General features: G+C 37.4%; 1 protein-coding gene across 1 annotated transcript in view; it reads left to right on the plus strand.

Moving 5' to 3' along the window:
- MINDY3 (MINDY lysine 48 deubiquitinase 3) overlaps positions 1-17739 on the plus strand; it is an 83092-nt gene extending 65353 nt beyond the window's left edge. Inside the window, exons 12-15 of the mRNA XM_077758433.1 lie at positions 8544-8616; positions 10852-10939; positions 14352-14423; positions 16749-17739. Of these exons, the coding sequence (XP_077614559.1) occupies positions 8544-8616; positions 10852-10939; positions 14352-14423; positions 16749-16898 (383 nt within the window). The 3' untranslated portion in view covers positions 16899-17739. The remainder of the gene's footprint in view (positions 1-8543; positions 8617-10851; positions 10940-14351; positions 14424-16748) is intronic.
- The last annotated feature ends 5383 nt before the right edge of the window (positions 17740-23122 follow it).

Raw genomic sequence — 23122 nt, forward strand, 5'->3', positions numbered from 1 at the left:
GCTTTGGCTATGTGGGGACTTCTGTGTTTCCAAAATAATTTTTTCTGTCTGTGAAAAATCCCATTGGAATGTTCATAGGGATTGCATCAAACCTGTAGATTGCTTTGGGTACCATGGACATTTTCACAGTACGCTTCCAGTTCAAGTGTACAGCTATCTTTACATTGTTTGCATAGTCTTCAGTCTCTCATCACTGTCTTAGTTTCTGGTGTGTAAGTCTTACATATCTGTGGTTAAACTGACTCCTGAGTATTTCCTGGTTTCCAATGCTATTGTAAATGGGAGTGCTTTCCTAATTTTTCTTTCAGATAGTCCATTGCTGTATAGAAATGCAGCTGATGTTAGTATGTTGGTTTTGTATCCTGCAAATTTACTGAAATAATTAGTTCTCACAGCATTTTAATGGAGTGTTTATGGTTTTATATGCATTTATATTTATTTATGTTACATATATTTTTATATATTATATATTTATATCATTCCCACCAGCAGAGCATAAATGTTCCCTTTTATCTACATCCTTCCTAACACTTGTTATTTCTTGTCTTTTTGATAATAGCCATTCAACAAGTGTGAGGTGATACCTTATTGTAGTTTTAATTTGTATTTCCCTGATGACTAGTGGTACCTTTTCATGTACCTGTTGGCCATCTGTATATCCACTTTAGAGAAATGTCTATCCAGATCCTCTACCCGTAATATTTTAATCATATTGTTTGGGTTTTTGGCTGTTGAGTTATAGGAGTTCTTTATTTTGGATATTAACCCCTTATCACATATATCATTTGCAAATATTTTCTCCCATTTGGGAGGTAGACTTTTCATTCCCCCCCCTTTTTTCCTTCTGAGATTCCCACAAAACATATATTAATTTTCTTGTTGATGCACTTAGCCTTTCTCAGTCTTTTTCATTCTACTTTCTTTATTTTCCTCTGACTTGATAATACCAGGAGACCTGTCCTCCTTTCTTCTGCCTGATTGAGCCTGTTGTTCAAGCTACTTCTTGCTTTTTTCATTGCATTTCTTCTATCCTTAAGCTCCAGAATTTTTATTTCTTTGATTCCTACTTGTTTGTTGAACTTCTTTTTGTTCACACTTTGTTTTCCTAAATTCACCGAGTTTTCTGAATTCACTTGAACTTTGCTGAGTTTCCTTAAGACAATTACTTTGAATTCTTTTTCAGATAACTTGGAGATACTCATTTCTATGGGGTCAGTTACTAGAAAATTACAGTTTTGGTGATGTTACCTTTTCTTGCTGCTTCACGTTTTTCCATTGCTTTGTGTCTTCTTGCATTTCTCGTAAGCTTTCTATAGTTTGCGGTGCACAAATTTTTTACCTCTTTGGTTAGGTATATTCCTAGGTATTTTTATGGGTTTTAATGCAATTGTAAATGGGATTGATTCCCTGATATCTCTTTCTGTTGCTTCATTATTGTTGTACAGAAATGCGATTGATTTCTGAACATTGATTTTATACCCTGCAACTTTGTCGAATTCCTCTATCGGTTCTAAGAGTTTTTTGATGGAGTCTTCGGGTTTTCTGCATAGAGTATCATGTCATCTGCAAAGAGTGAAAGTTTGACTTCATTGTTAATTTGGATGCCTATTCTCTTGTTTTGTTGTCTCATTGCTGAGGCTAGGATTTCCAACACCAGGGTGGTAAGGTTGGACATCCCTGTCATGTTTCTGATCTCAGAGAAAGGTCTTGGTTTTTCCCCATTGAGGATGATATTAGCTGTGGGCCTTTCATATATGGCTTTTATGATGTTAAAGTATGTTCTTTCTATCCTGACTTTATTGAGGGTTTTTATTAAGAAAGATGCTGTATTTTGTCAAGTGATTTTTCTTAATCAATTGGCAGGATCATATGGTTCTTATGCTTTCTTTTATTAATGTGATGTATCACATTGGTTCATTTGCAAATGATTTTTACATTTGCAATGTAAAATGTGATGTATCACATTGATTTGATTTGCAAATGATTTTACATCCATGTTCATCAGGGATATGGGCCTGTAATTCTCCTTTTTAGTGGAGTCTTTAGGAATTAAGGTACTTCTGGCTTCATAGAATGAGTCTGGAAGATTTTCCCTTTTTGGAACAGTTTGAGAAGAATAGGTTATTAACTCTGCTTTAAGTGTCTGGTAGAATTCCCCTGGGAAGCCATCTGGCCCAGGATTCTTAGTTGGGAGATTTTTGATCACCATTCAATTTCTTTGCTGGATATGGGTCTGGTCACATTTTCTATTTCTTCATACTTGAGTTTTGGTAGTGTGTGAATGTCTAGGAATTTGTCCATTTCTTCCAGGTTGTCCAGCTTATTGGCATATAATTTTTCATAGTATTCTTTAATAACTATATTTTTGTGGTGTTGGTTGTGATCTCTTTCCTTCATGATTTTATCTATTTGGGTTCTCTCTTTTTGAAAAGTCTGGCTAGGGGGTTATCAGTTTTGTTTATTCCTTTAAAAAACCAGCTTTTAGATTCATTAATCTATTCTACTGGTTTTTTGGATTCTGTATTGTTTGTTTCAACTTATCTTTATTATTTCTCTTCTGCTGGCTCTGTTCTTTCTTTGCTACCGCCTTTCTAGCTCCTTTAGATGTAAGGTTAGGTTGTGTATTTGGGACCTTCCTTGCTTCTTGAGATAGGTGTGAATTGAAATGTGTTTTCCTCTTAGGACTGCCTTTGCTGCATACCAAAGGGTTTGGACTATCATGTTTTCATCTTCATTTACCTCCATAAATGTTTTAATTTCTTTAATTTCCTGGTTGACCCATTCATTCTTTAGTAGAATGTTTTTTTTTTTTACATTTTTATTTATTTTCAGAGAGACAGAGACAGCATGAGTGGGGGAGGGGTAGAAACAGAGGGCGGGAAGGGGAGAGAAAGAGAGAATCCCAAGCAGTCTGTGTGCTTCCAGTACAGAGCACAATGTGGAGCTTGAACTCATGACATGAGGCGAAATCAAGGGTGTAGGAACCTTAACCAACTGAGCCACCCAGGTGCCCCTAGTAGGGTGTTCTTTAACCTCCATGCATTTGAGGGCTTTTCACAATTTTTTGTGGGTGATTTCAACTTTCATAGCCTTGTGACCTGAAAATATACATGGTATAATCTTTTTTCTTTGTGATCTAGTTTGTGATCTATTTTGTAGAGTGTTCCATGTGCACTCGAGAGGAATGTGTATTCTGCTTTTGGATGAAAAGTTCTAAATATGTCTATTAAGCCCATCTGGTCCAATGTGTCATCCAGAGATGTTGTTTCCTTACTGATTTTCTGCCTAGATGATCTGTCCATTGCTATAAGTGGAGTATTAAAGCCCCCTGTAAATATGGTATTATAATCTATACACTTATGTTTGTCATTTATATATTTGGCTGCTTTCACGTTGGGGGCATAAACATTTACAATTGTTAGCTCTTCTTGATGGATAGATCCCTTAATGATGATCTAATGCTTTTCTTTATCTTGTGTTATAGTCTTTGAAAAACTGATACAAGTATGGCTACTCTGGCTTTCTTTTGCCATCCAGTAGCATAATGGTTTCTCCATCCCCTCATTTCAATCTGCAGGTGTCCTCAGGTCTAAAATGAGTCTTTTGTAGGCAGCATATAGATGGATCTTTTTTTTTTTTTTTTTTTTTTTAATCCAGTCTGATACCTTATGTATTTTGACATAGTTTCAGTGGACAGGACTGGTACTAACCTTATGTGTCTACCATTGTAGGTTAAGGCTCATTTGTCCCTACCTGCTTTCAGAATTTTCTTTATCTTTGTATGTTGCCAGTTTGTGGCATTGACCTGTTTTTTGTTGATTTTGAAGGGAGGTCTTTGTGACTATTGGACTTGGGTGCTTGTTTTCTTCCCCAGATTAGGGAAATTCTCAGCTATAATTTGTTCAAAAAACATTCTACCCCTTTGTCTTGCTCTTCTTCTTCTGAAACTCCTAAGACACGGATATTATTTTGTTTCTTGGAATCACTTAGCTCTCTAATTCTCCCTGCGTGATCTAGTGCTTTTTTTCCCCTCTTTTTTCAGCTTTATCATTTTTCATAATTTTATCTTATTTCACCTATTCTGTCCTCTGCTTCTTCTATCCTGTCACTGTGTCCAGTTTATTCTGCATCTATTTTATAGCAATTCTTAATTCACCATGCCTAGTTCAGAAGTCTTTGATCTCTGCAGCAATAGATTGTGTGCTGTCTTCTATGTTTGTTTCAAGCCAAGCTATTAGTCTTAAGACTGCTATTCTAAATTCTTGTTTAGATATATTGTTTATATCTGTTTTGAGCAATTCTCTGGCTGTCATTTCCTGGATTTTCTTTTAATGAGAATTCTTCCATTTCGTGACTTTGGACAGCTTTTTGTCTTTTACGTGTTTTAATAGCTTGTTATGTATTCTGCACCTGCGAGTCCTACTGAATTAAAAAGGCGTGATACACTGTCCAGGGCCTGGCACTTCAGGAAGTGTGTTTCAAGTGTGTTACAGGCATTCTCTTGTGTTTTGGCTGCTGTATCCACTGGTCAGTCCTCCACAAAGCTGTTCCTTGCTTGTGGTGGAATGTTTGGACCTTCTACCAGGTGTGCTTTGATTTGTTCGTTGAAGTAGCTCTGGAAGAAAGGAAAGGGAGGAGGAGCCTGATCCCAATGAAAGGGAGAAAAAAAGATGAAGCCAAGAATCTAAAAAAAAAAAGCACATGGCTTAATCCATAGAGAGTGAAAGGAAAATAAAGGAGATACATAAAAGGTATAAAAAGAATAGCATGTAAATGACTGATTAAACAAAAAAAAATGTGTGCGCATGCACGCACACACACGATTTAAAAACTGACCAAAAACAAATCAGAAACAGAAACCTAAAAACAAAGAGGGCAGAAAGAAAAAAAAAAGACAAAGAAACAAAAGCAAAAATAATAACAACAGTAGTGTGTTGGTGCCGGGACCGGGGGCTGTGCTGGCCTGGAGGAGAGGCCGGGTGGTGGGGTCTGGGTCAGTCGCACTCCCGCAGGTAAGCCATTACCCAGGCATGGAGGGGCAGGCTTTGGGGTCATCGGGGCCGCTGTCCTGTTCCGGCCTGTTCCCTGCAGCCCCCACCGTGTCGGTGACGGGGAGAAAAATTGGGACACCCCCTCCTCGCCAGCGTCTTCTCCCCGGACCGGTGTGTGAAGGTGTGTGAAACCACGGCGCTCAGCCTGCCCTGCTGTACCATCTCCCCGGATTCAGGACCTGCTGTCTTAAAGGATCCGCACCCCAGGTCTGCGGGAGCCCCACTCCGCCCTGCTGGTAAAAGGCCTTTGGCAGGCGCCTGCTCGGTCTTTTGGCCTGAGGGAGGCAGTCCAGCCTCTTCCCACGTCCCTGGAGGAAGAAGACTGTTGGCAGTGTGCCCCTGAGCTCGCCCCGTTCCTCCAGGCTGGCTCCCTGCCCCCCAGGGTGGGTGCCGGGGCCGCTTGGCTCTGGAGAAAGTGGCCCACTTGTGAAACCTTCAGTTCCCGAGTCTGTGTGCCAAACGGAAACTCACTCTCCGTATTTCTTGTTCCCCAGTCGTGGTCTGGAGAGGTTTTCCTCTTGTACTCTCTCCGTACTGTGGTTTCATGGTCCTTCGCTTTTGTCCCTCCCTCCCTCCAAGCCCCCCATGTTTCTTCTGCCGCAGTTTGTCTCCCTCTGCCTCTGCAGGTCCCTCTGCCGCTCAGCAGATGGAGTTCCCGGGTGTGCCGAGTGGCCTGGCCTCAGGACAGCTCTTTGAGGGGCAGGGAAATCCCGGTCCCCCTACTTCTCCACCATCCTAAGTCCTCCCCTTAACATTTTTAATAAGATTAGGTGAAGTATAATGCAACATTTAGTAAAAATAATTGACTAAAGCAAATGGTATTAAATTATCTTTTACTCTGTTTTATTTCCTGTTCCTAAGAAACTTGACTCTCTTAAACCTACAGTGGTTTGAACACATACGGTCCTAGGTGGTTTCGTGTTCTGCTCACCAGCGGTCTCCTTTCCTGCCCGATACTTGCTTTCCTCCTGCAGCATAAGTTGAGCTAATGAAAAGACTTGCCGGGCTTGGCCTTTTACTCGCTTGTCTTTCGGAACGGAAATCATGATTGGTGCAAATGTTTTTAGCCTCTCAGGAAATAAATAACTTAAAGATCATTCAACACTGACTTTTTTACCTTGAGTTATTCCTCCTCTCAGATTTGAGGAACTTGATGCTTTTTACAAGCTACTGATTTTAAAAAATCTTTAATTTTTTCATTTTTTCATTGATTAATTGATAGCATGAGTGAGGCAGAGAGAATTCCAAGCAGGTTCCGGGCTGTCACTGCAGAGCCCGACATGAGACTTAAACTCACAAACCGTGAGATCATGACCTGACCCGAGATCAAGAGTCTGACGCTTAACAGACTGAGCCACACTGGTGCCCTCCGAAAGTTCTTATTTTTAAACACACACCTTTTCTCCTTTCAAGTCCTTTCAAACAGAATTTAACTGTACTAGAATATTGACGTAGTAACTGCTTAGGATCCGGACTAGTACACCCTCTCGTGTTCTCCCACCTCCTGGGTCCCTGTTCCTCTAAGCTTTAAAACCAATGGAAGCCCATTTTATGTTTATCTGATTAATTTAGCAATGTATTCAAGCTTTAGAATGCTTCTTAGGTTTGTGTAGTCAGCAAATTGTACTCACATTTCCTCTGCTATGGGTCTTCAGATCTTACCATTGTGTCTCTATTTCCATATTCTGTAAGGAATTCGTTGCCTAAATACTAGATGATTTAAGCTTCATTTGCTTTCAGACTTAAGAATTTCTTATTCTAAAGAATTTGTCTGATAGTTGCTTTGATATGATTAATTAAAGTAACATCAAAATAAAGGCTTTAAAAAGGTAAGCCATTTCCAAATCACCTCTTATCATCTTGAATATAGTAAAAATCTTTGTTATATTACGAAAATTACATTACCATCTCGCTTTAAAATACTGTATGTGCCAAATGTAGAACCTCTGGCTTGCTGGTTACTGCTGTGTTCCAGAATGTCTGTGTTTAAGATAATCGTAGGCAGCTTACACATATGTTGGGATGTTTATGCTTGAGGTTAATCATGTTTCAGTTCAAAAGGTTGTTTTCCTAGTTGTTTGTATAGTTTACGCAGCCAGTTAGCCAGGTCTCTAGCTAGGGGAAAAAGAGAGAAAACTGCCCACTATTCAGTGCTCCTGGAGAATGTTGTAATATGGTTTCTGTCAAGTGTCTGTACATGATCGCTGGAAAACAAGCCAATGCAGAGAATCGTTCCTGTCAACTAGTGGCCAAGTAAAGGCTGGTTTACATTTTGAGTGATTTTAGCCCTTAGCTAAGCATATTCCTTTTCTACCTTTTAAACTCATCAGTGTTAGGCTTACAAAGCTTGAGTACTTTCACAAGTATCTGCAAACAAGTTTACTCTCTATACCTCAAATTACTGGTAATGTGACAATTTGGAATTAAACCTTCATTTTTAACAACTGTACATGATTAATTATCCTAAATGATTCTTTGCCTTTAGTCAAGGCCAATTTTGCTTCAAATGGGTAAGCATCTACTTAAGAGGTTTAAGACTTTAAAGTCTTTATTTCTTTTCTGATAGAGACAGAGTATATGCCACATCGTGGAAAAACAGCTACATTTTCTTCTGTAGTAGGATTATAGAAGCAGGGCTTTTGTACATCTTGTTCTCCATGAAAAGACTTTGTTTTTAAACTATCTAATTCCTGAAAAGGATATTGTGTTGGAAGTTGATTTAAAGCTGAAACAGTCTTCAAGAATGAGTAAATGGGTAGAGAAACTCAGTCACTGCACATTTAAGGCAATGAACTTGCTTGTTAAAACTGTGATTGCAAATTGACCTACACGCTTTCTTTCTGTGTCATGTTCCATTGCATCATCTGAATTTGGGCCATTTCCCAATGCTATTCCCTCAACAAGCCTAAAGAAAGGAATATTTTCCATGAACCAGTCTTCATCAACTGTTTGATTCTATTCTGAATTGCAGCTTTTGAATTTTTCCCATTAATCTATGGCTTTTATTTAAATCAGGTCTGTTAATAGAGATTGCTCTTGATCTTATATTGTCAAATACCTAAGTAACAACTCATAATTAACATTCTTTCAAAAAGCTAAATGACATTGTAACTAAAGGAATTTGTTGGTAAAGGCTGATTTTCATTGGACTTCTTAAAGGGACTATAGAGGGTCACATTGTTTTATTCAAAGACCTAATTACTAAATAATTATAACTTTAAATAGAGAAAAAAGCTTTTATGATTGAAATGTGTAAGCCTGTTGAAGTAATTTGGCTTTAACGTTTCCTTGGAATTCTCAGGTAGAAGGCATGTGGAGTTTTTTTTTTTTTATTAGAAGCTTGCTTTAAAATGCACCTTTGCCTCTGTGCCCAAGAAAACTAAAAGAAGAGTGTCTGATAATAAAGCCACAATGGCCTCTTAAGCGATTTTTCTCATAGCATGTCTTGGCGAAACTCTTACTCCAAGATGTTTCTGCTCATTTTTTCCCCAGATAATGGATTCATACCTGATTCACTTCTAGAAGATGTGATGAAAGCATTGGACCTCGTTTCAGATCCTGAATAGTAAGCTACATAGGAAGTGTTATTTAACGGACTCAAAAAGATTCTATTACTTTTAAAAGTTGAACTAGGTGAACTAGTCCAATAAGTGGTATAATCCTAATTAACTATGTATGTTCTAAACTGATTTCCAAGTGGAGACCATGTTGTTTATATCACTATAATTTGCAAAAGAATTGAATTCAGGTAATTTTGGTTACTGACAATTCTTAAGAGAGAAAGGAGGGAAAAAGTTAATTTTTTTCAAAGTCTTGTGGAGGTGGCTATATATCATCTACTTAATTTTCCTTTTTTCATCAGAATACATAACATATCTTGAATTGTAAAGTTAGTACACTTGAGTTAGATTCTTTTTCTAGAAGTAGCTGACAGATTGGACCAAGGTCTTCATTCTGTATATTGGTCTAGTCACATTTATAATATGTGACTATAAACTAACAGGACCATAGTAAGGGTTGATGAATTAAATATATTAAGTATGACCTTGCCTTATTTGTTTCATGTCATAACTTGCTGCCCTTATTCTGACATATTCAAATATCCTATCCTTTGCATATTGTATGTAATAAGGTACATTTAACCTGGTGTTTATAATTTGAGAAAGAACGTGGACAATGAAAATTTTCTAAAAAGACCATTTTCATTTTTAAAACTTTGTCTTCTTTCTCATCACACATAACACCTTTCTCCAGCCNAAGAAAACTAAAAGAAGAGTGTCTGATAATAAAGCCACAATGGCCTCTTAAGCGATTTTTCTCATAGCATGTCTTGGCGAAACTCTTACTCCAAGATGTTTCTGCTCATTTTTTCCCCAGATAATGGATTCATACCTGATTCACTTCTAGAAGATGTGATGAAAGCATTGGACCTCGTTTCAGATCCTGAATAGTAAGCTACATAGGAAGTGTTATTTAACGGACTCAAAAAGATTCTATTACTTTTAAAAGTTGAACTAGGTGAACTAGTCCAATAAGTGGTATAATCCTAATTAACTATGTATGTTCTAAACTGATTTCCAAGTGGAGACCATGTTGTTTACATCACTATAATTTGCAAAAGAGAATTGAATTCAGGTAATTTTGGTTACTGACAATTCTTAAGAGAGAAAGGAGGGAAAAAGTTAATTTTTTTCAAAGTCTTGTGGAGGTGGCTATATATCATCTACTTAATTTTCCTTTTTTCATCAGAATACATAACATATCTTGAATTGTAAAGTTAGTACACTTGAGTTAGATTCTTTTTCTAGAAGTAGCTGACAGATTGGACCAAGGTCTTCATTCTGTATATTGGTCTAGTCACATTTATAATATGTGACTATAAACTAACAGGACCATAGTAAGGGTTGATGAATTAAATATATTAAGTATGACCTTGCCTTATTTGTTTCATGTCATAACTTGCTGCCCTTATTCTGACATATTCAAATATCCTATCCTTTGCATATTGTATGTAATAAGGTACATTTAACCTGGTGTTTATAATTTGAGAAAGAACGTGGACAATGAAAATTTTCTAAAAAGACCATTTTCATTTTTAAAACTTTGTCTTCTTTCTCATCACACATAACACCTTTCTCCAGCCCTGGCTACATCTCCATGGTAAGGGCCAAGCAAAGCAGCCTTCAGTCCAGGCTGCTTCTGTAACAATAGAGTACTTGCCTCTGCTCTAAGTCCCTGCACTTGAGCTTTTTGAGAATGATCTTCCCTCTTTACCCTTCAACTTACATTGTCTAAGAATTTCAAGTTTCCTTCTCATTTAGTTCTTAAAAGTCACATTTTTAGAGATGTTTTTGATTATCTGATGTGCCAGTGCCTTTCGATGTTCCTTTTTCTCTTTGAGCTTAAAATAAACATTTTTTTAAGTTAAGTGCTTCATTTGATTGTTAAATTCAGGCATACCTATGAAGCAAAGAGAATTTGCCTTTGGGAGGTTATAAGCCTGAGTTTATAAGCCGAGGTTTTTAAATTACTTTACCTAATAAGGAACAATATTCCAAAGTCATCATCGTAATTTAAATTCTAAATAGTAACAGATCACTCTAGTTTAAAAATAACCAAGTTTTGGCAAATTAGATGTCATTCCTGTGTATTTGTCATTAAGGGTCTAAAAAGAACAGTTGTTATGATTTTTGGCAGTCAGATGTGTTATAGTGTTACTAATTTAATCATTAAAGAAAAAGTAAGGTTTTTTTCACTTTGGTATCCACTGTTTTTCTTTTCTTTTTTTTTCTTCCCATAGTATAAATCTCATGAAGACTAAATTAGATCCAGAAGGATTAGGAATCATATTATTGGGTCCATTCCTTCAAGAATTTTTTCCTGATCAGGTAACGTAGTTGAAGAAATTCACTTAAGGTTTTGTTCCACTGGGATGAGCAATTTTTGATTGAGAATTTTTTTTCTATTCATTGAAAATGTTCTAACATGGAGACAGAAGATGAAATACTTTTCCCTACAGAGAGGGTAGAACGGTGTGTATGTTTCGGTACAGTAATGCACCACTTGTGGGGAGGGGGCAGTGGAAGAGTGTACGTACATCAGTGTATACATACTATGATAACCTTCTAGGAGAAGCGTAACATTCACAAGTATGTGGAGTAAGAAGACAGAGATGCTCTTTATCCATTTGCACCCCTATTTTCCTTCCCTCAGGTCACTGTTACTCACAGATGATAGGTCCCTTTTTCGAACTTTTTAAGTACGTTTAAATACAGGTAGATGATAGGTCCCTTTTTCAAACTTTTTAAGTACGTTTAAATACAGGTAAAGGAGTGTGAATGTAGTGGAAACCACTGAGGTCCAGGAGAGGTTTAGTTGAGTGGAGCCCTGTCATTTGCTGTTAGGAGTATTATGTCTGCCTTGTTGACAAAGCCAGTTGTACAGCCTCTGCCTGTGGTTTCTTCACGTCTCCTCCCCCAGTGAAGGATTTTACTGCTAAACCAAATACTTAGCCAGGTATCCTGGGATCATTTCATCAGACACCAGCACAGTTTAAGTTAAAGATCATTGTTTCAGTAGAAATGCCAATTGCTTTCACCTCTGTTACAAAGAAGATGTACCGCCAAGAAGCAAAATTAGAACGAAGTAACGAAGGGAAAAATGTCAACAGAGAATTGTTAATTTGATATTTCAGGTTTTAATTTTATCTAACAGAATAGACAATATTATTGATGTTCACTGTTGGTAACTAAAAAAGAAAAAGGAACCCATGCTTTCTAAATCTAGATCTGTTACGTTACCATGAGTAAAGAGAGTGGAGTGAATTTCATTTATTTCTGAGAGAGAGAGGGAAACACAGAATCCAAAGCAGGCTCTGAGCTGTCAGCACAGAGCCCGATGGAGGTCTCGAACCCATGAACCGTGAGATCATGACCTGAGCTGAAGTACAGTGGAGTGAATTTCAAAAAGTAAGTTGATCACAGGATTGCTATTAGACTTCTCACAATTTTGGTAAATGTTTCACGAAAAAAAAGAATGACCCCTGGATTGTGATGTCCAAACTACCAGGGTTTTCTGAAAGTTCTCTTTTGGAACCTAATACTATGTTTTAGATAGCTTAATAAATGTTCAGTAAATTATAGCACTTGGTTTTACAACATTAAAATAAAAATTGCACTAAATTTAGGGCGAGATTTTGACAAGTGCTGGGGAAATGTAAATGAAGTAGGATAGTTACCACGTCCTTTGGAATTATACATCTTAGATGTAATTAATAACATGATAGTACTTAGAAGTATTTTAAGAACTTATTCAAAAAATTAATGTTTTAATTGTATTCCTTGAGGTAATTAAAGATAATTTTAGTCCCCATGCCTTTCCGAGTGTAATCTCCAAGAGCTTGTTAGAAATGCAGATTCTCAGGTCCCTCCCTAGCTCTAGGATATCAGAAGCCCTCCAGGAGATTCTAATGGTGCCAGATTCCCCTACTCATGTTCTGAACTTTCTGTGTCACACATCTTTTCTAATCATCCCACAGCACTGAGGTCGTCTTTCTCTGTAGTCCTAGGGCCTAAAATGACTGTCTCTCATTCTGTCCATTACTTATACTGCTTTGCACCTCTGGGCTCAGAAGGACAGCCAGGAAGACATTTATCTAACTTCTGTAATTTCTACAAATGTTTAAAGTAGATGCTATGGAAGAGCATTTCTTTGCCTCAAAGAGAGGCAGATTGGAGGGGAGTTTGGGGGCCTGGGGTTGGGGGGATGGAATACAGTAAGCATTTCAAGGCAATTTGTTTATAATAATAGCACAAGCAGCTACCATATTTTGAGCTCACAACTGTGCACCGGGTACTGTCTGCCTTATAAATCAGATGGTATTTTTGCCCATTTTGCCAATGAGGAAATTGAGGATTAGAGAATTTAAGAAAATTGCTTGTGATCATACAGCTAGACAGTGGCTGATTGATTGAGGCGTCCAGAGTAGGTCCTTTGTCACTATGTCACACTACCTTCTGCTGGTATTTCAGTATCATCTCCCAATTGTTAAGTGGAACTAAAGAAAGAATATAGATCTCTTTTCTAAGGTAAAGTACATTAACTCTGAAAATAGCCAAATTACCTAATTGCATTGACTCATGTATACAATTAAGAAAATGATCAAGTTACTGATTTTTCTATTTCTTGTAAAGCATTTTGAGTGGGATGTAAGAGTACTTAGTAGATCTTGAAAAGAGTTTTAGAAAAAAAATGTGCAAAGAGCAGACAACACAGTAACTTTCGATGGGAAAATGACTTCTATGTTTGTCATAATAGAGAATTCAGAAAAGTGAAGGGTTGGAGATTCAGCTCATAGGGTAGACTGGGTCCTGTAATTTAGGATTCTTTGTCACAAAGCACAGCCTGAATTGCCTTTAGTCAANGCAGTCAGGCCCTTGCCCATCTGTGGTCTAGAAGGTTGAAGCTACCATTCCCAGCAGCTCTCTTCTCTACATTCCAAAACTGAAACAATTCTAAGGCGGATGGTAGGGGCAGCTTCTGTCCCGTGCACATCCTCGAATCAGATACAACAAGGAAAACAAGGAAATCACCGGACCCAGCTGCCCTCGGTCGGGCCAGAGCACTGGTGGCCTCAAATGCCAGGTTAAGAGAATTGCACGTGAGAACTGAGAACCCAGGATAAGGCAGTTCTAAAAGTTTAGTATAATAGCAAGTTATAGGATTTCCTTTCTTTACTGGATGTTATTAGAGGCTCTGAACACTATAATTTTGCATTTCATTTCCAACAAGGCTCTCTTAACTATTTAAAAGTTAACAATATTTAGATGAAGTGGGTGGTGTGGAAACCTCTAATTTGATATTGTGAGCCAGATGGGAAATACTGGTGCATAACTGTTGTTTCCAGGCTGACAAAAAGAGACATTATTATTCTTAGGTGTTCAAGGAGAGGAGCAAATTATTTACAACTAAAAAAAAAAAAAAAAGGCAGAGAGAAAATTTAAGGAAACATTTTTGCATTTTGGGGTCTTGTCTTTTAAAAAAGTATATACTAATGCATGGTACATAGTTAAAAATAAATACTTCCCGACTTTCCTACATCTTACCCAGAAGCAACTAGTTCAGCTTTTAGGTTTTCTGGTAGAATACGTCTAATAATATCTAATTTCTTGCTTTATCAAATGATTTGCCAACCAAAGACTATGGATTTAAGCAACTTGTGCCTTCCTTTCAACTACTAACTAGAAATTGCCTAATATCAAAGTGTAATTTAAAGTTTTAATAGTATTTTATTTATAATAGGGTTCCAGTGGTCCAGAGTCGTTTACTGTCTATCACTACAATGGATTGAAGCAGTCCAATTATAATGAAAAGGTATGATAATTCTCATATTAATTTGTGTTCGCCTGAATTGGTAAATATAGCAGTATATAACAAGGTTTGAAGTCCCATAAAATTGCTTCTTAAGGAGATACTCTCTTTATGATTACAACATCTTTTAGAACTGGTTATATTTTGATCAGTGTATGTCAGTCATCAAGATCTTCATTGGAATTTTGGAACAATAGTTTCACTGTGACACAATAGCTAACTTTATCTGCATACGTTTTGTTGCTCTTGGCCATATAGGTATTACCAAATCAAGTTTGCCCAGTGGTTGTTACTGATCAGTTTAAATAGAGAAAGCGGTAATGGTGAGATTTTTCATTGAGAAAAAAATTTTTAAGGAATTACCTGGAATTATATTAAGTACTTGGTTTTATCTGAAGTTTCCCACCCTCACTGTGAGGTTAAGTAAAGTATTGTCTGTGTATCCTTTCCCATGTTATAGAGGAGGAAGTGGAAGCACAGAGAGGTAAGCAGCCAGGAAATGGCAGAGCTAGGATGGCAATTGATGTAGTCTGCCCCGGAGCCTGAATTTGTACCCACTACACTTTGCGGTTTTCCTTTGCACATCACTGACAACAGTACATAGGTGATTCACGTCCACATGTACTCTGGTTCTCCCTGGTTTAAGTCAAAAGTTTGGTCCTACTGATTCATTCTTTCTGGGTAATTAGCTTTATTTACCCATAAAATAGATAATATTTGCATTTACTCAATTAACAGTTGCAATAGATGCAGCTACGATTAGAGGGAATAAGGCCTAACATACCCATGCTGGTTTCATAAATAAATTGAAGCTGGCTGTACCCAATGGTAGTGTCCATTAAATATATTTTAGAGCACATCTAAAACTGAATCTAAGTTACTTTTTCATAACAAAATGAGTGCAAAGATTTTTTTCACAAATAGCTAATAAGAAAACTTGAATGCTCTGTTCTCATGTGTTAATGAGTGCTTCATCTGGATTTTGAAGTTTTACACATCCTAGTAATAGGAGGTATTATATGGTCATTAATTCGTTATTTGCCTACACAACCCCTGCAGGGTACATCCAATATTATCCATATTTTACAGATGAGGTATCAGTGACAGATTAAGTGACTCACCAAGGTTCACACAGCAAGTCATTGGCAAGAGCAGGGATTGGAGCTGAGTTCCTGATTCCCAAGTCTGCTAGGCCGTGCTACCTGTGTGTAGGAAGTTTTCAAATCATCTTTTTTGTTAGTGAGATGCTTGTCATGAGCATGATTTGAAAACTAACAAGATCCGAAATCAAAGATGAAATATTAATGGGACAATAGTCTGTAAGTACTATAAAGCCAAGCATGGGTGTTGTTAAGTTGTATACACATATGCAATAGCAATACTGTGAGAAGTACTACCTCCCACAGGGTAGGGTACTACCAAAAATATCTGAGGCAAGAGACAAATGACACTGCTGGCCACGCAGGAGGGAGTATGTACAGGCTGGCTAAAGCCACAGAGCTGCGTCACAGTACTTGCCCAAGAAGGTCTGCTCCGATGCCATAAGCAAGTGAAGTTCCTTGTGAAAAATATGTCTGATAACTGTGATAACTAGTTAGATTCTTTGTGGACGGTTATTCAGAACAGGAAGTTTGGCTGTGGGGAGTTGAAAAGTGTGAGTTGTAGTTCTATTATATGAGATTTATTTCACCAAAATAAAGATACAGATGTGCTTTTACAGAAACTCCTATATGATTATCACCACTGTATATAAAATACCTGGTTTTGTTTGTCCTGACATCCTTCTTAATTTTACTCCATGATTATATTTATGAATAGCATTTCATGATTATTTAATATAATAGCAAATTTCATTGACACACATTCAAGTTGCTTCCAGCTCTGGAAACCTAACACTTTCCAATTCAGAGAAAATGAAATCCTTCTCAGAATATAGAGCTTTGTTTCTGTTAAAGTGTCTCATCTCAGGAGGCAGCATTACTGTCCCGGTGCCTCAGTTATCTTCCAAGTCATGTATGTTAATTAAAAGATGATTTCTATTTTATCAGAAACAACTTGCATGTGCTTTAGGATTCACATAGGCTTTTTTTTTTTTTAAATCATGAGCTAAAAGTCAACTGCTAAGCTAACAGTTTAAATGCATATCACCCTCTTGTTTCCAAATATATTTTCAAATTAGTAAGCAGATATCCTTGCTCATAATTTCTATCAAAGTAGAATAGAAAGTTTCATATGAAACAATATGCAGTGCCTTGTTTGTTAGCATTTCCCTCATAAGAACTTGCTAAGAATATTGATTGACCTTTGCGTGTGTGTTTTGTTCAACAGGTCATGTATGTTGAAGGGACCGCAGTGGTTATGGGTTTTGAGGATCCCATGCTTCAGACAGATGACACTCCTATAAAACGCTGTCTCCAGACCAAATGGCCCTACATTGAGTTACTGTGGACCACAGATCGTTCTCCTTCCCTAAACTAACTTGCCTACGGATTTAGAAGAAGGATCGTAATAGCAGATGTTGCAAGAGGGACACAGGACTGGCGGTTGGCTCCATTAAGCTCTACACTGAGCTCTACACTGGTATCACTGATTAACTGTAAATACAATTAAAAACACATTTTCAGTGTTTAAGATACGTTTAAATTATTTGTTTTAAAGCTTTATGTTAAAGGTTACCCTATTTTAACTCTCTATGTGAAATTTACTAGCAAAATTAAGCTTTAATCAAAGTTCATTACTTATACAGTCAGATAATTGGTCATTTATCAAGTTACAAACATCCTAATACTATATGGTATTTGTATATTGAGCACCAAAGTTACTATTTATAAACTACTTTGGGTTTTTATTTCATTCAGACACAGTTTATCATTTCAGTGATTCTGGCTTGCACTCTTTCAGCTTTGACATTGAAAGGCAGAAGGGTTAAATCTTTGTTATTTCTTTTCTAAAATCTGGTTTCCATTAGAAATACTGAGAAATAACAAATTATCAACTTGGATTCTTTGCCAATTGGCTTAGCTCTGGCATGTTTATAAAAAGTAGAAACTATAAGGGAACATTACCATTTATTCACTGATATATAGAGGACGTATTTCAAAAAATGATAGGTAAGAGAATCTGTCTCATAGTCTTAACACTGTTAACTTTAACCGTATTGCCAAATACACTTTTCCAAATTTGTCCCAGCAGCCCTGTAAGCCAGCTTTCTTGTATATTTATGTGAGAAATGCATGAGAACATCTGTTATTACATTAGTCTATTGCATTATTTATTATGATCCTGGTGGATGGTCTAAATAAACACTTTTTTTCTTTAACTGGAGCTTTGCCTTCCTTACATTAGCTACTCAGAAGAAATGACTATTGTACCGTGTTTCTACCCAGCAGAAGGCTATAGGGCTAGGGCTTTCTATGACATGCTCAAGAACAAATGCCTTGGAAAGTGAGGCCGAACCATCTGCTAACCTGAGAGCTCTGTAACTTACTCAGGCAGCAGGAGGGCTAGAACCCAGGAAGACAAAGTTACAGAAGCCCCATCCTGTTTATTTTAGAGAGAAATTTACTTCATTTCAATAGGTGTGTTTGTTGCCTAGCAATTTGAAACATGAGTAGCCAGAAACCCTTTCTTTCTTTCCTTCACTTGGGAGGTTATTTGTCACGTATCCTCCTAGGAATTAATTCAAGAACTAAATTTTATCTTCACTGTGTAGCTGACTGTGTATTTCCTCTGTGAGTTTATTTGGGGTTTTATTTAAATTTAATATTCCTAGATGTTAACTATTCTAATGTAAGTAGGCTGTAGTTTAAGAATGGCACAAGACTTTATGTATGAATTTGGTGCCATTATGTTCAGGACTGTGATTCTAGCTACTAAAAGTACAGCTGTACAGTGTGTTCTTGGCTGTTGTTAATCTTGGCTACTTCCAAATGTATATAAAACAAACTGGACCTAAATTCCGTAGAATTATGAAAAAGCACAGATTCTCTCATAAACATTGAGCCTACAAAATAGCATATACTTTTTACTGTTACTACCTAACAAAGCATCCCAAAACTTCATGGCATAAAACAGTGATTTTACAAATTCTGGGCCTGAAGAGTTGTTTAAACAGAGCACAGTGGAGAGAGGTCTTGTCTGCTTCTCAATCTACAGGTGCAGCTGGGAGACTGGACCATGGCTACAACTGATATAGCTGTAGAACACCACACCTGAAAACTGGATACATTTTCTTTGCACTTACTTGTGGGACGCTTCCCAAGATAGATAAACTAAACTATATGCTGGACTATAAAGCAGTCAAGAAAAATCTCCAAAAGTTTGGAAATTAAGCATAGGCTTCTGAATAACCCAAAGGTCAAAGAGAAATTGGGAGTTAGAGCATATGTTTTACAGAACAATAATGAAAATAAAACAGCAGACCTTACAACTAAAGCAATGCTTGGACACGAACAGCTTTAAATACATTAATTAGAAAAGTAGAAGGTCTGGAAACTGGAAAGCTAAACTTTCAAACCCAAAGTAAACCAAAGAAAGTAAACAAGACTCTTTAAAAAGGGTGTTCACATACAAAGGAATGAATTTGTACTCCTACCTCACACCATATGCAAAAAATAAAATGATCAGAAAGAGTTAAAATTCCCAGAAGTAACAGGAATAAGTTTTCATGACCTTGAACCCAAAGCAATGGTTTCTTAAAATACCAAATAAAAAAGATGGGAGAAAATATTTGAAGATAAAAACTCATATAAAAAACAAGTATTTTTAAATGGGCAAATAATTTGAAGAGACAGAACTCCAAAGATGATACACAAATATCCATACTGTAAGCACATTAAAAGATTCTCAACGTAATTAGTCATAAGGAAAATCAAAACCACAAATTACCATTTCACACCCAGCAGGATATGTAAAATCAAAGAGATAATAAAAAGCGCTGGCAAAGATGGAGAGACATTGGGACCCTTGTGGGTGGGGATATGAAATGACGAAGTCACTTGCAAAAAAATGGTTGTACAGTATCTCAAAAAGCTAAATACAGAGTAAGCACATGATTCAGCACTTCAATCCTAGCTACATATATTACACAAAACATTTACACAGAAACTTGTATGTGGATATTCATAGTGATGTTATTCATAGTAGCCAAAAATGGCAACCTAAATGTCCTTCAAATAATGGAAGGATAAATAAATGTATTATGTACATACAATGAAGTACTGACAATAAAAAAGAATTACACATGCTACAACATAGATGAACCTTGAAAATACTACAATAAGTTAAAGAAGGCTGTCACAAATGACCACATCTTATATGATTCCATTTATGCAAAATGTCCAGAATGGGCAAGCCATGGAGACAGCAAGGTGATTAGCAGTCACCAGGGGTTGAGGATAACAGAATTGGAGAAAAATTGCTAATGTATGGAGTTTCTTTTGGAGACGATAAAAATGTCCTAGAATAGGTAGTGGTGATGGTTGCATAACTCTGAATATACTAAAAAGTACTGAACTGTGGTAATAAAAGAGAAAAGGAGAAAAATAGCAGATCTAGAATAAGAAAAAAACCAAATCTAGACGTTGGCTCACTGACACAAACTAATAAAACTGATAAACCTAACAAGACTGATCAAGAAGAAGTGAGAAATTATTAAGAGTGAAAAGGCAAATAGAACTATAAATTCTCTAGGGGGTAAACTGGAGGGTGTTATGAACCACCTTAGGCCAATAATTTTAAAAATTTAGATGAAATGGACTGATTTGAAAAATAAACTGGCATGAGAAGAAAATTTCACATCCATTAAAGGAGTTTAATCAATATGTTAAAGCTGTCCCTCAAAGACAACTATTGGCCTAGAGGACTTCACTAGCAAATGCTTCCAAACACTGAGAAAAAAAGTAATACAGACTGTAAACAAGTACTCCTGGGAAATAGACAAAAGAATAACCATTAGTTTTATAAAGCCAAAATGGCCCTGAGAGGACACCAGAACCTGACAAAGACATTACAAGAAAGACTACAACCTATTTAAAATCACCTATTCGTGATTTTTAAATAATCTCAGGAGAGGGAAGATGGCAAAGTAGAAGGATCCTGAGCTCACCACATTCCATTGACACAGTGAAGAAACAACTACATGTATTGCAACACACTGCAAATGATCTCAAGACTAGCAGGAAAGATCTTCCACAACTAAAATCATCAAGAGAAAGCCATGTTGAAAAGAAAATGAAGAGCAGAGACATGGTAAGTAACCAAACCATCAGTGTGGCTATCCACCATAGGGGGATTATCATAAGCATTGAAGGAGCAAGGACATCAAGCCCCACACTGGGAATCCTCATCCCTGGAGGTCTGCACCACAAAGATTAGTCCCCATAAAGTCTGACTTTGAAAATCAGCAGGACTTAACTCCAGGAGAGCTAGAGGGCAGTAGGAGCCCAAATCTCTCAAGAGCCAGCATGCTGTACAACACCATAAGACCCAATGCAGGCAAATTTTGAAAAGTGCTTGGGTTAAATGTAAAGGAGATTTATTGACTAATTTTAGGACATATGCTATAGGGGCCAGTATCTGCAGGAGTTTTCTCCAGAAACAGAAGTGCTGGCAGATGCCATTTTCTTGGTCCTCCTTCTGCCTCAATAGCTAGATGCATGTGAGGCCATCACCTCACTAGCACAGTTTGCCCCACTGCAACATTCCCCTGTGGACCTGTCCCATGAGACCCACCTGCCTGTCCTGCAAGCCCTTTTGAAGTCACCTGCCCTGGGGACAGGACTGAGCTAACCCCAAAATCATAGCAGCAGGGCTTAACCACCATGCAGGGGACAAACACTACCTACCAATGGGTGCACAGCACTCACGGCTTAGTTACAACAGAGGGACCCACACAGCCCACAAGAGACCCCCAGTAGTGCCTGGTTTTGGTGGCCAGGGAGGACTGCACTACCGGGAACCACAGGATACCTTCTCCATAAGAACAATACTTTCAAGATGAAAAGACATAGCTTACCTACCTAATAAATGCAAACAGAGTCAGACAAAATGAGGAAACAGAGGACTATGTCCCAAACGAAACAACAAGACAAAACTATAGAGAAAGAAGTAACCAGAACAGAGATAAACAATCTACTTGATGAAGAGCTCAAAGTACTGGTCATAAAGATTACTCACTGGACTTGAGAGAACAGTACATAAACTCAGTGAGTATTTCAACAAAGAGATAAAAAAATATAAAAAGAACCGGTCAGAACTGAAGAATACAGCAGTGAATGAAAAATACCCTAGAGACAATCAACAGCAGATTAGAGGATGCAGAAGAATGGATCAGCTACCTGAAAGACACTAATGGAAAGCAATCAAGCTGAAGAGTAAAAATAAGTACATAAAATAATCAAGATAGGTTAAGGGACCTCTGGGACAACACCAAGCAGAGCAACATGTTGTTATAGAGACCCCAGAGAAGGAGAGAAACGGGGGAGAAAACTTACTTGAAGAAATAACAGCTAATAACTTCTATAATTTGGAGAAACAGACAAGATCCAGTAAACAGAGATTCCCAAATAAGATGAACCCAATTATTATGTATCCTCACCAAGACACATAATAATTGAAATGGCAAAATGGGGTACCTGGGTGGCTCCGACTTCAGGTCAGGTCATGATGTCACTGTTCGGGTCCGAGCCCTGTGTCAAGCTCTGTGCTGAGAGCTGGCTCAGAGCCTGGAATCTGTTTCAGAATCTGTATCTCCCTCTCTATCTGACCCTCCCCTGCTCATGCTCTCTCTCTCTCTTTCTCTCAGAAATAAATAAAACATAAAATAATCCTAATAGTTAAAATGGCAAAAATTAAAGATAGACATATCTTAAAAGCAGCAAAAGGAACTAGTAACATATAAAGGAAACCCCAAAGGGCTATCAGTTAATCTATCAGCAGAAACTCTTCACCAGAAGGGAGAGGCATGATATATTCAAAATGTTGGGGGGAGGGGGGTAGTGCACTCAAGAATACTTTACCTGGCAAGGTAATCATTCACAATTGAAGGAGACATAAAGAGCTTCTCAGACAAACAAAAGATAAAGGAGTTCTTCAACACTAAACTAGTCTTGCAAGAAATATTAAAGGGACTTCTTTATTTATATTGAGAGAGAAAAAGAACATGTGAGCAAGTGGGGGTGGGGCAGAGAGAAAGGGGGAGAGAGAATCCCAAGTAGGTTCCACACTGTCAGCACAGAGCTCAACATGAGGCTTGATCTCACAACTATGAGATCATGACCTGAGCTGAAAACAAGAGTCAGACAGTTAACCAATTGAACCATCCAGGTACCCCAAAGGACTTCTTTAAGTAGAAAAAGAACAGGCTATAACTGGAAGAAAATTATAAAAGGGAAACATTTCACTGGTAAAAACAAACACAAACACCAAAGTATTATATTCAATATCTACAAAAATTAACAAATGGATACACAAAAAGATGTGAAATGTGACATTACACACATAAAACAGAGGTGGGAAAACAGTATTTTTAGAATGTGTTCAAACTTAAGCAACCATCAACTTAATACAGACTACTGTGTACATAAGATGCTACATATGAACCCCATGGCAACTACAAACCAAAAACTTCTAATACAGATACAAATACAGATAAAGAGAAAACAATCCAAACTAACACCAGAGAAAGTCATCATATAACAGTG

This window comes from Crocuta crocuta, unplaced genomic scaffold (genome assembly GCF_008692635.1).
Source record: "Crocuta crocuta isolate KB4526 unplaced genomic scaffold, BGI_CrCroc_1.0 scaffold32, whole genome shotgun sequence".
NCBI classification, from domain to species: Eukaryota; Metazoa; Chordata; class Mammalia; order Carnivora; family Hyaenidae; genus Crocuta; species Crocuta crocuta.